Source organism: Poeciliopsis prolifica, unplaced genomic scaffold, assembly GCF_027474105.1.
Source record: "Poeciliopsis prolifica strain line A6 unplaced genomic scaffold, Auburn_PproV2 SCAFFOLD041, whole genome shotgun sequence".
Taxonomy (NCBI): domain Eukaryota; kingdom Metazoa; phylum Chordata; class Actinopteri; order Cyprinodontiformes; family Poeciliidae; genus Poeciliopsis; species Poeciliopsis prolifica.
In genome coordinates, this window is record NW_026562416.1 from 2,434,896 (window position 1) to 2,452,806 (window position 17,911).

The 17,911-nt window shown below is 36.2% G+C and overlaps 1 protein-coding gene across 2 annotated transcripts in view; it reads right to left on the reverse strand.

Annotated features, from left to right (window-relative positions):
- Positions 1 to 5,317: 5,317 nt before the first annotated feature.
- Positions 5,318 to 17,911, reverse strand: part of pvrl2l (PVR cell adhesion molecule related 2 like) — a 310,183-nt gene continuing 297,589 nt past the window's right edge. Inside the window, exons 8-10 of one of the 2 annotated variants that reach the window (XM_055055335.1) lie at positions 15,687 to 15,744; positions 13,699 to 13,794; positions 5,318 to 10,593 (exon numbers count right to left, since the gene is read on the reverse strand). In XM_055055335.1, the coding sequence (XP_054911310.1) occupies positions 10,429 to 10,593; positions 13,699 to 13,794; positions 15,687 to 15,744 (319 nt within the window). In that variant the 3' untranslated portion in view covers positions 5,318 to 10,428. The remainder of the gene's footprint in view (positions 10,594 to 13,698; positions 13,795 to 15,686; positions 15,745 to 17,911) is intronic. The other variant, XM_055055336.1, reaches the window with a different exon arrangement.

Sequence of the window (17,911 nt, forward strand, 5' to 3'; positions counted from 1 at the left end):
AGGAAGAATGGTTTTGGATTGGTAGCTTTTCTCAAAAGTTACATTTGGCAGAATTGAGATAATTATTAAACTCCACAGAAAGAATGAACCCAATAATCCATAATCTGTGGTTTTCCAGAAAATTCACATTGTATTATAAAGTCTTTGGACACAATGATGGACACATGCAAACAGTGTCTTCATATTTTTACACATGCAAACAGTGTCTTCATATTTTTACACATGCAAACAATGTCTTCATATTTTTACACATGCAAACAATGTCTTCATATTTTTACACATGCAAACAGTGTCTTCATATTTTTACACATGCAAACAGTGTCTTTATATTTTTACACATGCAAACAGTGTCTTCATATTTTTACACATGCAAACAGTGTCTTTATATTTTTACACATGCAAACAATGTGTCTTCATATTTTTACACATGCAAACAATGTGTCTTCATATTTTTACACATGCAAACAGTGTCTTCATATTTTTACATTATGCAAACAGTGTCTTCATATCTTCACTATTTGTTCAGTCTTACAGGCAGCAGAAATTTTATCATAAAAGGTATGAAATGCTTTTTTTCTCAGACCAAACTCACTTTGAGCAGCAGATGCAATGATATGGAATAAATTTAGGAACAAACGTCGATTTCTTTTTTAGGTTTGTCTTTGTTTACAGCAAAATGAGTCTAAGCAAAGTTTACACTGAGCTTAACTTATTGGCTGCTCTTCTTATCTGAATTAAAATAAGGACATTTGATGAAATGAGAGCAGTGACACCCACCTGCTGCTGAACTTTGACCAGAAGGAGATGAACTTCCTGAAGCTGTCTTCAGTCCAACCAGAGCTGGGAGGGATTTTAACCACCTGTCCCTCGTTTACACCAATCAGTCAGTTCTGGTGACACCCACCGGCCGCTTTATTAGGTACAGTAGGTTTAATCTTGTAGCTGGAGGAGCACCTAAACATTCATGACGAGTAACGTCTTTAATTTCCTGCTTCTGAATATCATGAGGATTATTTTCTCCTTCTTTTGACTGAAATTCTGTCTGATAGACAAAGGACTAAAGTTTATATGGAGCCAATCATTTTGCACATTTCTAAATTTGTCCAACATCTCTTAATGTTTTTGGTCTGGCTTCTGGTGCAATTGTCTGATTATACTTGAAATAAAACAAAACAAACTTTTAAGCAACTTTCAACAAGATGTAGCAGCTTGTTTTAAGATAATGATTCCTTAAAATTGATCAGATAGGACTTGTTTCATTGACAAATTATTTCACTTATGATATTTTCCCACAAGCCAATGAAACAAGGTCTTTTTAATACATTTTAAGGAATTATTGACTTAAAACAAGTTTCTATATCTTGCTGAAAAGTTACTTGAAATTTAGTTTTGAATTCTTTCAGGTATAATAAGATATTTTCCCTAGAAATCAGAAATATAGTTGGTAAGATCTTATGTTTTTGCAGTTCAATTTTGACAGGAGCAGCATTTAATGCCATTTCCAACTCTGAACAATGTATTTCAAGATCTGTTGACACTATTTAGCTCCATAAACTGATTATTAAAGCTACTTTAACTTTTTTATCATCTCAAACCAGTTATCCTCTGCTCACTGGTCATTTTTTCTTCCCTCTGCAAACTTCAGATGGTTTTGCATGAAAAACTTAGCAGATAATCAGTTCCTGAAATGGTCAAACCAAAGTCACTTAAATCTCCTGTCTTCCTCACTCAGCAGGACGTCTTCGCATCCAGGTGCCTCAATATATTCAGCAGCTGTCACATGATCAAAACCTGTCTGTAAACAACCATCAAAACAGCTGAACTTTGTTTTTGGGTCTTGGGATTTTCTCTATTCATTTTTATGTATCCAGTGAAGTTTTCTCTTGCATTCCCAAAGTAAAAATTTAATAATTTACATTGATGTGAAAGGCCTTTTGAATGACCTGTTGAAATATTTTGACGTTTTTAACCAACTTTTAAATCCATTAAGAAACCATTCAGTGCACATTTTATTTCATATTGAGAGACTAACTACCTTAACTTCAATTGTTCTGCTTTCCAAAGCCAAAAGAGCAGGATTTGAGAACAGGCGGAGAAAGAGTAACGATTGTCGAGATGAAAAGAGGCAGAAAAGAGGGGCTGTGATTCTGGGACGTGAGAAATGAAATAAAAACACGAGATAGAGGGATTAGTGTAAGCAGGTAGAAAGGTAGACTCGGAGAGATTAAGACAGTCAGATTGACGGAGTGGGGAGTGAATCAATGAGCTTGTCGATAGTGAGTGGGAGAGACGAGATGAGAGAAAAACGCGGCCTGGAAGAGCAGGAGGAAGAAAGCGCCCCCTGCTGAGCTGGCGTCCCGCTGAGAAAAATTGGCCCAAGAGAAAATGAGACTCTGCAGCGCTCTACAAGAGATTGAGGAAGCCAGCTTTTACTTTGTCTTATCACAGAAAACAGGTTTATATATTCAAGATAGCGCGGCGAAGGCTATTCTCAGGGGAAGCAGCGGCAAAACGAGGTAATATAAGCTTAATGTTCGAATTGAAAAATTACTGAGACTCGTAATAAATCTTTAATAGCAGTAAAAGACTAATTATTCTGGGCTGAGGCTGGAGGATAGATGGATGGAGGAATAAATGAAGAAGGTAATGAGAGCTGTGATGCCAGAGGCTATTTATTAATGAGGATTACCTGTAATGTTGTCTGAAGCAAGCAGCACAATGACAACAAATAAAAACAAATGATTAAATCATTGCAGACGGTTCTAGACAGCGGCACACAAAAGGCCTTTAAGCTGTGTACTCATTCACTTTGTTCAGTCATTTTAACTTTAACCCATTATATGCTCATAAATTTTACACGTACAGCAGTTTATACATCTACCATTAATGTCCACAGTTAATTATTGTCACTTCCTAATGTTAGAAAAGCAGAAGCCTGTAATTATCAGATATCTCAGCTGATGATCAATAAATATTTCTACTGAAACTTCTTTTTAATCATCAGTTACAACTTGTACAAAAAAACTTGCAATGTCTGAATTTCTTTTGTATCTTTATATCATGTTGTTGTATATGTTGCTATAGATTTAATAGGTTTGGCATACTTTTTGTTTTTTTGTGTCTTTTTTAATGTTTTTTATTGCGAAGCACTTTGTAACATTTGTTTTAAAAAGTGTTCTACAAACAAAATATGATAATTATCATGATATCAGTCAGGTTTTCAAGTCCCAATAAACATTTTGGTATTGATTCGATACTTTCTATGTTTGATATATCATAAAACTTCTGATCGTTAGCCATTTTGTGTTTTTTCCATAATTTGGAAAAGTTTGTGTCAGCAAAATACTTCAAAATCATGTTAACATCAAAATAAAAAATAAAATAAAATTTTTGGCATGAACAGGAGTTTCTTAAAGAGACAGATGCCAATTTCAAAGCATCAAATTTTAAGTTTTTGCAATTTCATAACTTAACATAGTTACTTGATTGTGCTAGAAATGGAAGTATGTGGCTGGAAAACACATAATGCTGCCCCTTTAAGCATGTATTAAACAATGCTTTCACTAAGGATACATTTCTATATTGAAAATGTTCTTTTATTGGTTTGATGTGACATTCTCACTTTAAACATCAGGTTTTCATGAGCAGAAAACCATCATAATTAGAAACACAGACAGACGCAGTAGAGAAAAGAGTTTCTCTGTAAAGATTTCAGAGGAAACTGTTGAGTATGAACTCCAGCAGACTGGAAAGTGAGTAGGTAAAATACATTATTAAACAATGCCTCCGAGTAACAATAAAGGGAAAAGAGGTCTGTGGAATATAAAGTACAACAGGTTTTTGGGATAAATTGTTGATTGAGCTCATTTTCCCAGCTCTGTTTGCTTTTCTGTCTTCATGAGTCACGAGCATCTTTAATCCGGATAAAAAAACAAACAACAACTGATCAATCAGAGAAATCAAACTTCAGCTGAAAGACTTGTCAGTTTTTATCCCGATACCTCTGGATGGGAAACATACAGTTGAAGGTAACGCTGAGCTGCTGCCCTGGGGTTTTTCTTCTTCATGCTGCTCCTCCGTCACATTACAGATTTTATTTGAACTAAACCGCTTCTGATGTCAGAGCCTCTCCTCACTCACTTTATATCTCTGTCAAACGCTGAGCCCAGCAGGGACCAGGATGAACTTAACGATACGGTTAATTAGCCACAAAAGTGAACAAATGCTCGCTGACAATGAGCCTGTCTCATCTCATCTGATCTGACAGCGGCTCGGTGGCAGCTACACTGAAGGATAAGATGCAGAAAAGAAAGTCAGGCAAATCCAACGGCTAACAACAAGATCAAACACCATGTTGTACTAACGTTTAATTCTCAAAGCGGAGGTGCAGGAGAGTCCTGGATTCAGAACATGGAGGCTGTCTTATACTTTTCCAAAAATAACCAAATTAGTCTAAAAACAATGTCTAACTGCAGAATTGCATCGTAGTTTGCTTAATCTTATCAAAGAGGACTAGGGGCATTGCAGAAAACATAGAAAGGAGTACATTTCTAAATTTGACAAGTTGAGAATTTGCTGGAAGAAAACATTTTTTTAGGTCAATCTCAGACATGTTGTATAAAAAAAACAAGGAAATGTCTGAATTTGAAGTGAAAAATTTGTGAGAAGAAACCTCAGAAATTTTGAGATTATTCTCAAAAATTTTACAGAAATTATTTTTGAAATTTCTGAGTTTAAAAACTCAGGAACATTTAGGTCAAGCTCAGAAAATTTCTCCAAAAAAACAACAAAATGTGTGAGCTTCAAAAGTCAAAAATTTGCAAGGAAAAAAACTCAAACGTTTTTAGCTCAATGTCAAATTTTCTAAAAAAAACAAACAAAAAAACATCTTAGCTTTCAGTAAAAATATTGCAAGAGTGAACTACTGAGATTAATCCCAGAAATTTTCTAGAACCCCTTTTAGCCCCCCTTAGGCTCCTGTTGCAAGAGAATCAGCTGAACGCACAATCATGATTGACAGCGCTAAGGCCCTCCTCCTGGCTCTGATTGGCTGTTTCCAGGTGGCGCTTTGAGAAGGAAGGTGCTCAATTTTTTTTAACAGATTATTTGTATCATACCACAAATCTGAATTAAATCAAACTAAAAGTGTAAAGCAAAAACAGAAAGTTGAAAAATCCTTGGGGTGTTTTACAAATCCGAAGATTATAAGCGGAGTTATTCAGAATGAATAAAAATGAGCTTATGGTTTCATGTAGGAGTTCTTTCTCCTCATAGTTTCCAACATATTTCATCTTTTCCAGAGATAATGATCACAAAGTCTTTTTGATTTACATTTTATTTGACAAGACAGTGAATTGAAAAACATACAGTATAATTCCCCAAAAGCATACAAAATGATAAGTGATACATAAGAAAATTAAACGAAATCAATAACATTCACAAAAATATGGTTATATTTCCAGTGCATGAGAGTGGCTTTTGTTTCAGCATTCCTATCTTCCTTTTCAAACACATCCTGTTTGTGTGTCACTCGTCTCATCAGCGCTTCTACTGTCAAAGAATAAAATGTGAGAATTGAAAGGCTGAAAATAACAAAAGAAGGCACGTCTGGCTCCGTGACGAAAAGCTGAAGTGACAAAGGATGAAGGAGAGAGACAGAAAAAGGAAATAAAAAATGTTGGAATAATAAGGCTTAATGAAGCAGAGGATGCAGACTGATCAACCTTATCGTTGACGTGCACAGCTTATGGTTGTGGCGTTTAACCCGTAATTGTGAAGGTGGGGAGACCGAACAAGCACCTTGGCCGAAATGCAAAGCAGAGACTGAAGGGACAAACGCTTCATCTGTTAAATGATCTGTCTGGAGCTACTGCAGGATCTCCTCATTATGGATGAGGAGCCCAAGCCGGCCCATCCACACATTTGATTTCTTTGCAGATTTTGCCGTAAGTGTCAACCTTCATGACTATCAGGAATTGGCAAATCATGCATTTCAAGGTACCTCTAAATGACACACCGCTACTAAACGTGAGGCGCTGGGTAAAGCCAAATGATTCTCCAAATGAGACGGCAGAGCCAAAACTCATAACTGAACGCTTGCAGAGTCATTGGTCTCTGATGTAATGTGTCCTGATGATTGTCTTTTCTCCCTTTCCTCAATCTATCAAGAGCAGCCTGCTGGCAAACACATTAAACACATTAATCCACAGAAAACTAAACATTCATTCATTTTGTGAAATTAATTTACAGACAAAAAGAGGCAAAAGCGCCGCATTCCCTCTTTGAAGACAGCTTTTTGTTCTGCGGCAGGGTTATAAAATACATCACACATGATTGTCCAGCACAGCAACAGAAAAGCAAATTAAAAAGCTGGGCTGCTAATGTGACACAAGCTTTTCTACAAAATATGGAAATAGCTTTTTTTCCTCCCAAAATATCCATGCAGCATGCAGACATTTCCTTTAATGAAAAATAACATCAGAGCCTCCAATCAGAGGAACTTGAAAAGCTTTACTCCATTAGCATCTGCTATTTTCAGAAAAGAATAAAAACTTACAGTTAAAGAAAAATAACTACTTGTCATATATTTCTTAGAAATTTTCCAATTTCACTCAAAAATAAATGTGTATTTCTGCTACGTCTTCCTGAAAATAGACTAAATATTTCGGTGAGCATGCTGTAGTGAAGGAGACACTGTGGTGAATGTTTCCTCTAATTAGTTTCATCTTTTGCCGGGTTTTACTAGTAGAAGAAGAATCAGAGAAATCCTGGAAGGTGCCAACTTTAATCAAGCTAACAGCTAATCAAGCTAACAGCTAATCAAGCTAACAGCTACTTGAATGTTATGTTTATAAAAAATAACTTAAAAACCTTAAAACGTTTTTAAAATACAAAGAAATCCTACATTAGTGATATTTTACAACTTTTACCTGCTATTTGTTCATCTTTAGCTGTACCATAACCCTGTTTGACGTGTGTAAATTGAGTAGCTGTTAGCTTAAGTTAAAGTTAGCCAGTTTCTCAAATGGGATTTTTCCTCTGACAAGTAACTGGTATCAATTTGACTGCACTGTCTATTTCATCACAAATCAGATTTTTAAAGGATTTTTAAAAATTTGTCATCACTTTTGCATAAATGTTGTTTATCTTATACATTTAACTGTAAAATGTTTGTGTTGATATAAATAGGATGAAGTAGATAAAACCTCTAATGTTTTTCTAGAGTCTGTGAACAATTGTTTAAAAAAATAAGCTGGAGTAGAGATTACACAGGAAAAACACAATAAGTATGTTTTGCCTAGTTTCCTGTGCAAATATATTTTTACACTTGAAATAAAACAAAAATAAATTTTAAGTAACTTTTCGGTGAGAAATAGGAGCTTGCTTTAAGTAAATAATTCCTTAGTAGTGATGGAAAAGTACTTATTAAAATAATCTCAGTAGTCCTTTTTATGAATATTAAGGAATTATTGACTTAAATTCCTATACCATGCTAAAAAGTTAGTTTGGGTTTATTTCAAATGCACTAAGATATTTGCACTAGAAACTAGACCAGAAATACTTGGTAAAATGTGTTTTTGCAGTGAAACTTCCTCAGGGAGAATTTCTTAATGATTCTTCACATTATGGTCATATTGGATGTTCAACAGCAGGAAAGATACTGACTGCATACAGATACTGTAAGTTTTATTCGCTTATGTCAGGAAATAAGTGTTTTAGGCGCCTATGGTTCAGAAAATGTAGGTTATCTTCCTCATCATTCATTCAGCTTTTGCACGTGTTGATCAGCTCTAGAAATCTGCAGTTTATCCACCACCTTTTGCTGTCATGGGTGGTTGTAGCTCCAACCGGTTTTCTGACAGCTGACATGATGAACTCAGGACAATTTGTGTGGCTCAATGAAGATAAAGCATGATAAGGGGAAAAAACCAAACAAACAACCTGCATTTCTGTGTGTGTTGCACTCTGTGGCTGAGAGAAATTCAGTGTCTGCTGTAGTTTTGGATTTGTGCTGAAGACAAACACAGGCAGCCTGGGGAGCTGTCACAACACAAAAGAACACACGCCTTAAATTAGATTTAAGCTTGTGGTGTGCACGATTATGACAGATGCATCGAGACGCAGATTGTAAAAAAAACAACAAAAAGAAAAGCAGCGTTGTTTTCCGATATTCAGAAATGCTTTTACAAATGATGAAGATTTCTTTTGGGCAAACAGCCTCGGGAAAGTGTTTCTACAAGCCACTGATCATGCCATGCAGAGCAATATGAACAAGGAATAAAATCCACACCATTTATTTTTTTATACTCAAAACATCTTCGTATTAAGTGACAACTTTAATGGACTTGTGGAAAGCAAAATAGTAATATACACTTTGTTTTTTTAGTCGCTCGTTTGACGTTTAGCTGACTTCCATCCCCTGCACAGAGGCACTAATAACACCTACACCTGTTTATTTTATGTATACACATGTCACCAACAATATATTATAAATCAATATTATCAATGCTATTTACAATTTTTATCATTTGGTACCGTTTGACATCTGTGTTGACCAATTTCAGTTTCAGCCAGAGGACATACAGCAGGGTGAGGTGAGATTATATTTTTACCCTCATTAGCTAAAAAGCAAAATGTTCTGCATATATCAGAAAAGGTTATCATTTCAAATGGTTGAAATGGTTTCAATGGCAGTTTTTCTCTAATATATGCTGAGGTTTGACACATTATGACAGTCTATATATATTTTAAATAATTAAAAGCAGTGTGATTTCTGAAAGGAGGAATGTGTCTTTGTGTGACAGTTTGTGAATCTTTATGAACTCCAATGTTGTGAATTGCTACAGGCTGATTTACGCAGCTGTAGCGCCACCAGATTTTGCAATTAACACAACCAATACGGATCACGGCGTCTTAATTATGTAATGTTGCCAGGTTACAGAGCTTCAAATTATGCCTTGTCTCCTGTGTTCATGTTAACGAAGGCTTTGCTGCTCAGACAGCTATGCCACCAGAAAATACCCTTTTCCACATATATTAGAGACTTATTTAAAGGTTAAATAGTTTTATCTAAAAGAAAAGGAGTGAAAATTCACCATACCAACAAACCGAAAACATGATTTTCAGTCAGAGGTACATAAGTACATCCTCCCATTGCACTCAAAACGGAGCCACCTTGAGAGCTTTCTGCAGCTTAATTAGTCCAACTGTGATAAATTCAGTTGACTGAACATGATTTGGATATTATACCCTTATATACTTTAGATCTCAGACTTAACAGTTGATATTAAATCAAAAGTTCAAAGTCCGTAAACATTGTGGTTGTTTTTCTGCAGCAGAAAGTGGGAAACTGCTTTGCATCGGGGTGAGACAACCACCAAACACAAAGGATGTTTTGGAGTCTCTGGTGAGAATTCAGCTCCCAAAATGGCGGCGACCCGAGCAGACAGCCTCGAGAAGCAGGTTTCAGATTATCTGAAAAGATCCAAACATCCTGAAAGACTCAAGTTTCAAACAGAACTTGAGGCTTCGATTGATGCCAAAGTATAAAACCATGAGTGTCATGTTCACATTGTTAAAACTCCACAATGCCTGAAAACATGTTTTCACTTTGTTATGAAGGGTGTTTGTTGATTTTCTGCTTGAAAAATGTAAAAGAAACAACAAAAATGGTGTGAATCGGTTCTGGTACTTTTGTTTCTTCACTGGTGTGTTTCTCAGACAGGAAGTTGTTTTTTTCCCAACAGATTGGAGGAATTTTTTCAGGATGTTTTTTTTTGTTTGTTTTTTGTGTCAGACCTGTGTTAATCTTGCTTTGAAAGACAAAAATGTTTAAATTATGTCCCATGGCTGTAAACAGACAAGCTGAGACTCAGCAGCCTCCTTCTCACACTTTAATAACAATTTCATGATGTTAAATTTCATGGCACAAAACGTTGCATAAAACATTTCATATTAAATCCCAGGAATAGGCAGTTTTCTCACTGTTTTTGGTGGAAATGTGGATTTTAATTGGTAACCAATCAGAGCTCCAGTTCATCTATACAACGGCTCTGCATGCGGTTTTACAGCCCGCCTCATCTTATGCAGTGACACATATGATTTCAAAGGCTTCCTGGCTTGACAAGATAGAAACTTTAACTGAATTTCACAAAAGTTTAAAGAAAGAAAACTGAAAAAGGAAAATACAAGCTTGATACTTTTGTTAGCCATCCCGAGTTACAAGCTTTAGCTTTGATGTAAACACAAAAAGGAAACGTGAACGCAGGAAATGAAACCAAAAACCATCCGTGAGCGGATCACTTTAAAACTTTAGAGTTTACGATGAAAAGCAGAAACAGGTGTCATGGCCTCTCCTTTTGTTCTTCTGTCTAATTTAGGTGACCTGAAACTTTCCCGCGTACCTCTGTTGTGGTTTCATTGCTACGGCTACACATACATGGGGGTCGATACGAAGCTCTCGCCACGAGGAATGTTGCCAGACGAGGGTCCGTGATTGGATGAGTCGTTGCCGTGGTGACCGTCAGAGCCATCCTTGTTGAGGACGGGAGGGGCGCCGCCGTTCAGGGCGTCGGTGGCTTCCTCATCCAGCATCTGAGAAAAGGTCAAACAAGGTCATGTCTGCAACATTTCATCAGGAAAAATCCACAAAACTCAATTCTGCAACTGTTCAGATATTTATATTCATTTATGTTTTCTTCTTTATATTTAATCATTTAAAGAAACGTAATGTTTTGGTGGTCAGTGTTGGAAATACACACCTACTGCAAGGGCCACAAAATTAAATAAAATACTATTTTCAGCTTTGCCAAAACTTCCTGCTAATGAATCATTTTTAAATTATATCCATTTTGATCATTTTTCTGGACAAGGTGAGGTATATCTGGAGGAACTGTAAAAACATTTATCATTAATTTTATTTTATTTACCTATAGAGTTTGGCTTTAACTTTAAAATGAATAAAAACAGAATTTTAAAAATCTTTGTATTTAGGTGAATCTTCATCGGTTAAATAAGTTTTCATTAGACTTTTTTGCCACAAGTATCTTTAAAAATAAGTTTGCGTTATTTAAAACAAAACCCACCATGCAATATTTTAATAAAAAGCACTCAGTAGTCTGATCTTTGTAGAAAATGGATCTGTAAATGGATATTCATTTGATTGTCTCATCCAGCTAAATTTAATAAATGGGAGCACATAATTACAACAAAACTTTAAGAAAAAAAGACAAAATATAAATAAAAGACGTATTTGTCAGTGCACATGTACTCAAATGTTGTTTTTTTACATCAACTGTTCTTACAGATTTCTATTAGTTTTGAAATTAGATTGGAGGCCAGAAAAAATTATATTAAGGGCTGAAAAAGGACCCCAAACCGTACTTTGAACACCCTCAGCTGAAATAATTCAAAGAAAGCGTTCTTGTGACAACCAAATAACTGAATGAAACTTTTGTAGTTTAGCATTTATCATAAAGACAAATACAGTCATAATCTCAAGTCTAAATCCCAACGTTTTACATTTCAGGTCCTTACAAAACAATTTATTTCTCACATTCTTTGAAAGTTTCTAAAAGTACAAAAACAAGCAACAGATTGAAAGAGAGAAAAGCACATTTAGCCTGATATGTAAACCCTGGAGAAAGTATTTTCTTGGTATTCAAAACAAGAGTTGCCACATTTCTTTAGCATCAAAAGTTATGAAAAACGTTCCAGTGAACAAGTGGAATATATTTAAAATCCTGGGAAAATAGGTTTTCATGAAGAAAGAAATCTTTCTTAAAAAACAGAAGAAAAAAGCTCTGATTTGTTGGAGATTATTAGAGTTTATAAAAAAGCTGCACTCTGGACAAGATGGATTCTCAAGAGGTTTGTGAGATCACAAGGTAATCATTTGTACTTGGCTCCAGGCTATGAGAAGCTAAAGAGAAAATAAGCAATGACTTCTCTAAAAAAGGTTAACTCAGATGTTCCTGCAATGTCATCAGATAAGACAGGAAAGAGGAGTTCTTCAGCACCGAAAAAATCTCTCATTTAGACAATATTTATCACTCCGCTGGTCTGTGCAGCTCTACATGGAGACTCAAATTAAACAATTTGAGAATTTACTATGGATTATAAGAGCCAACAGTAAGAAAACGATAGTTTGGTTCCAGAAAGAACAGAGGAGCAACAGATTTCTCAGCTAACTCGTATCAACAGTTTAGTCTAAAGCGAACTAATAAAGCACTGATGGACAAAATGACTGATAAAAACCATTTACTGTTGGAATCTATCACAGGGTTCTGCTTCATTGTTTCCCTTTTTCTGGACTTCAATCTAAAAAGCAATCCCTAAAACTAAGACGAGGTCAGCAAAGTTTAAAAGAGTGCCAATTGGGGTCTTAGCAAAAGTTATGTGCTTTAAAACAAAATGCGTTTGTGTTGATGGAGCCTTTAATTCCTGCAGAGGAGACAGGAAAACTGACCGTCTCAGCAGCACAATCACATCTTTATAGCTCTGCACTTAAAGGCTTTAAAAGGTGCTGCATGACAATTTCCAAAGCGATAACATAAAAAATTTAACGCAGCTTTTTCAAGTATCTTGTGCTTGCGTGATTTTACTTTTGCACATAAAAAAAAAAAAAATCAAAAACTATTATCCAAGCAGGTGTTTTAGAGAGATGATGCTCTGAATGCTTAATGCTTGTAAAATCAGGTCAAACATGAAACATGAAACTGGTCAGTGTGGAAAGCGTCATGCAAAAAGCAAAAGAAAATCAGTTTAAACTTAAAAACACATTTCAGCTTTCTCACAAGGCAGAAAGAGGATAATTAGTAAAGAACTGCAATGAAAAGTATCACTAAGATACTAAACATTCAGCATAGAGAGAGGAAGCACAATATTTCAAAAAACATTGTCCCTAGAAAACTAGGGACAATGTCTCCTCTGAGCCAATAACACCTGCAGGGGTGACACTGATAGATTCCTGCACAGGATGGAGAGCAAGGAAAACCTTTTGGTCAAAGAAAACTATGTTAGGTTTGAAGAAAGAGCAGTTCTTCCAGTGCTAAATAGGAACAACCAATCAGAGCCAGGAGGTGGGTCTTAGCGCTACCAATCATCCACTGTGTGGTGCTGCTCATCCCCTTCTCTCTCTCCTTTTTTTCTCAGCTATGCTTCAGCTAGCAAAGCTTGTGGTGAATGCTAATGCTAGTTAGCATGGTTCATGAAAGTTTTTTTCCATAAAGGTAAGTTGTTTCTCCACCGTTAGCATATTGAGCAGTAAGTACCTGAGATTGATTGACAGCGCTAAGACCCTCCTCCGTGCTCTGATTGGCTGCATTTGTTCTCATATTATTCTGTCACAACATAGAGACAGTTTTAGCAAAAAACGTAACCAATTATCTTTTGTTTTATAAAAGTCACATACTGCAGCTTTCAGTGACCGAACTGAACTACTGCAGTGAGAGTTGATGCCAGAACTCTCACACTAAAGCACTCAAAGCTTCGGTATACATTTACAAACTTCTCCTTACTATTCCACACAACTTCACTTCAAAAAAATCTGAAGAAGTGGCTGACTGGAACAAAGCGGACAGCTCATGCTGGTCCGTATGCATGCAGTTCTCTGTCATCGTACGTCTCCCAGCCTTAGACACATTGGTTTTGTATCTGTGTGCACGTTGTGTTTGTGCATAAACAGTGTGTGTTAGTTACTGTGACAGGCTCTCCCCCTGTGGGCTCGTAGTAAACCTCTCCTGGGCTCAGAGGCAAAGTCTCTGTGGCTGTGGGCGGCTCTGACGGCTTGTTCAGCTGCATGCACGCAAATCAGCGCAGAAAGAGAGCAGAAAACACAAAACAGCACAGAAACAAGCAGTCAAGTGGAGAAGACAGGAGAGGGCCTTTGAAACAATCCAAACAGAATCTGTTCAGTGGATAACACAGCTGTCTTCAGGAACGCTCCTTTGAAAAGAGAAGCACAACCCTTCACTTGCACAAACACTGAATCGTATCCTTCAGCTTTGGTGCTTTCAGCAGCCTCTCATTTACATACAAAGAGGAGACACTTTGCTTTGACTCCCTTTGAAAATTATAATTTTTAAAAAGGAAAATAGCTTTGGCATGAACTTTGAGACACTTGTTATTCCACTGCAATTAAGCAATTACTGTGGCCCCTTTTACTACATCTCCTCAGATGCATTTTGACCTAAATTACTTCAGCTCTCAGTTTTACCCAACCACAATCATAAACTGCTCACGTAAAACAAAACTGGGGAACTTCTGTGCCCTCCACAGATTAAAGCTGTGACAGATGTTTATTTAGGTCTTTCCGGTGTTTCATTTAAGGAAACAAGCGACTGACTTAACTAATCCTCTGACCAAATGGTTACATCTTCTAAAAGGCGAGCATTAATCAGTTTTTAACAATCAGTTCTGCTGAGATCATTTTCACAAAGATTTGTAATGGATGACTATTTACATTTTTTCATTGCTTTGGTTTGTTGGAAGGCAACGGTTTCATGGTCTGGATGTGTAATCTGGACCAGAGCAGAGAATCCTGATGTCAACTCTCTTAGAAGTAAATTATGATTGACATCTCAGCAGAAAATCTTCCTTTTCAGCCGCCGGCAGCCGCAGACGTAGCTGAGAGCAGACAGTTGGCTGAGCTGCTCCTGCTTTAAACTATCATTTCTACTTTAACAAGATAACAGCTGTAAGCTTGAGGTGTTATGCTTTCAAATGTGAAAATCTCAGCTCTTCCTGCTCAACAATGCAGTCCAGGGTTGATGTGGAGATTATTATTCACTTAACCAATAAATAACTGAATAGCAAAAGATGCTGAATGAGATTTTTAATGTACTGAATTTGAACCAGGTGAAGGTGACACTTCAGGAGAACAAATTTACAAAGCTTCATTTTTTATATCTTAAATGCAAATGCATATTTAGAGCAGTATAATTACTGCTCTGACTGTATTGTTCATTCGGCAATTGGTCATTTTTTTTAGTGCTCCAGTGAACGATTAATTGTTAATAATGTGGATTCGTTGCGATTAACCTGATTAATGGTTTCAGCTCTACTTTTACATGAACTCACTAAGCCTGCAGTAAACTGACAGGGTTTTCAATAATGCCATTCATAGAAAACACATGTGGGTATGTTGTATAACAGTTTGAGAACTTTATCATCAAAAATGAAGGAGTTATGAATGCTGAAGCAAAGAGTATTATTTATAAAGTGTTGTCCTCTCACCGCCCTGAAAACCAGAAGCTTAAAGAGTTGCAGCCTTGATCATTTGCTCAGGTGCTGCTTCACAGAAAGACCTTTAAATGTCTGAAAAAGACCCTTTCGCTGCTGAACCACATGAACCATCCTTTTAGCCAAGGCGTTAAAAGCCATTAGACACCTTTTTTCATATCTAATCAACATAAAATTACTGAGTTTTTAGTCACATTACATAAGTGCACCAAAATGCGATGGAATGATCAGGCAAATAACGAAGTGCTCTAATGGGGCTCTTTACAAACCAAGATAATTATTTGGGCACATAGAAGCCAACTGAGATCTCCAATCAATAGCCATTAGCCCCATTATGACTGCCCAAATGGACTTTGTGTATCTGTGTGTGTGTGTGTGTGTGAGAGAGACGATAATATAACTGTGGTGACAATAAGGATCGATCTGAAGCAATGCCGATCACTCACCATCTCTGTTGAGCTGCCTGCCTTCACCGGAGGAGGAGGTTTGTGCTTCGGAGGACCTCTGATTGGACGAAAGGGGAAAAGCAATAGGGTTATTGATCTTCGCTTCGTTAAGACATCAGATTTTCCTTTGTGTTTTAAAAGATGGACAACTTTGGCCGCTGAGAGGCTGAAGGACAGAAATGAAATATTGACCGCTGGAGATGTCCCTTTGTGTCGTAGTTCAGTCAATGTTGTTTTTCCAGAAAATCCAGCAATCAGTTGGAGAAAGAAATACATTTTAGTGAGCTTAAAGATTTTTTTTTCTACTGGATGACTGAATCAATTCAAACACAGGTGGAGAAATCCTTTATGAGCGTGAAAGAAACCGGTTGGGCTGAGCAGAACTGCTTTGCTTTCATCGTTGAAACGGTTAAATCGAGGAGCTAAGTGATTGTTATTTATATTAAATATTTTCTTTCTAAACTCTCAAGACTATAATTAACATTTTGGTTGCAGATTTCATCTATGGTTCCAGTATATTTAATGGTATTTCTCTCTGGGAGAAAAGCAGGGCCTGCTGGTCAGGCAAGCAGAAGAAAAAGTTCTACTGGGTTCAATAAAAACCTTAAAATGCGAAGCAGATTAAAAATGCACCAAAGCACCAACCCGCTTAAAGTCACAGCACACCAGTTGATGATAATGGAAAATATTTTTTTTTCTTTTCCAGTACCGTGAAATAAGGAGCAAATCAAAATCCAGAATAGATCCCCTGTTTCTCTCAACTGTTAGAAGATTTAAAACTTATGTCAGATCATTTCCATTATGTTACTTTGAACATCTGAGCTCTTCTCTGCCCATCATAATTATGTTTGAACTCTTAAATATGGGCACTTTACTCCAACAGCCATTAATAGATTAAATCACTCAGAGTGATTGATGTGATGCTCATTCTGCCTTATAGTTGGTCTATATAAAGCCCTGTCTGCTGGTTTATTTCATTAGTTTCCATTAGTAAAGCATGCTAATGGTTATTTATACATCATCACTGCACAAACAATGAAGCAAGAACAATATAAATGAGTTATTAGTGGTGCTGAGGTGGAGTGGAGGATGGGCTGAGCTTCAATTAGGCCTCCTAATCAACTTCTACTGAAGGCTCCCATAAATAAAACATAATCAGAATAACATGAGAGTTTCCTGCTCTACACTTACTATAAAACAAAAGCAGTGAATGAAGACAGAATTATTATTATTATTATTATTATTATTATTATCAATGGCCCAAAATAACAGATAAATGGAACTTGATTCCTAATAAGGCAAACTATTATCCTGTCAAAGTTTAGCGCATGGAAAAACTTTTGCTTTTATTTATTCTCTATGTTTGTATTATAATTAAACAAAACTTTGGTGTGTACATGATTTTATAATCAAGTTATCTAAATAGATGCTTATGTTAAAATTAATAACAACAATCAGTTTAAAAGAACCAGAGAGAGTGGATCCAAAATAAAATATTATATTAAGACATAATAAGTGCTGCATTATTACAAATAAGTAGAATTTACTTTATTATTATATTTATCTATAAATATGTAATGCTGTGTCTATATGAGAGTTTGCTTATGATTTCAGAAACTGACTTCTCAAACAACTATTTTTATTGAACCTTCTGTTGATGCCAACGTCTTCATTTTAAAATGAATGAAATAAACAAATAAATAAATGTCCCTGTTTATACAAACTTTTTTCTGCTCATTATAAGAAAAATAAACCATTTCACCAACATCACTGATTTATTTTCCATCAGTTTCATAAGGCCTGAAAGACTCATCCATACATTCAACACAACTTTTTAAAACTGTTCTAAAATCAGAATAAAATTACATTTTACAAAATAGCAGCAGAACCAGAGAGTCTGTCCTATTCAAAGCACCAAAGTTTGAGATATTAGCCGATGATTACTTCTGTTTGTTCTGATTTACGGTGCGAACAGCGTCTGTTTCACACTGACTGATGGTTTGGATGCTGCACCTTTCCTATGGATGCATCCAATTTTAATCACAACTTAATGAATGTTGGAGCTTCCATTTACTCGCTCGTTTATAAAACACCCTGATGATCTACATGGAGCTTTAGTTTGGAAAATTGCATCTGAAAGGTGGAGTAAAAGCCCAGCAGGTTTAATAAATCTCCGTCCTCAGCTGCAGCCCAGGGGAGGATAAATGGGAACCTTGAAACGGGTT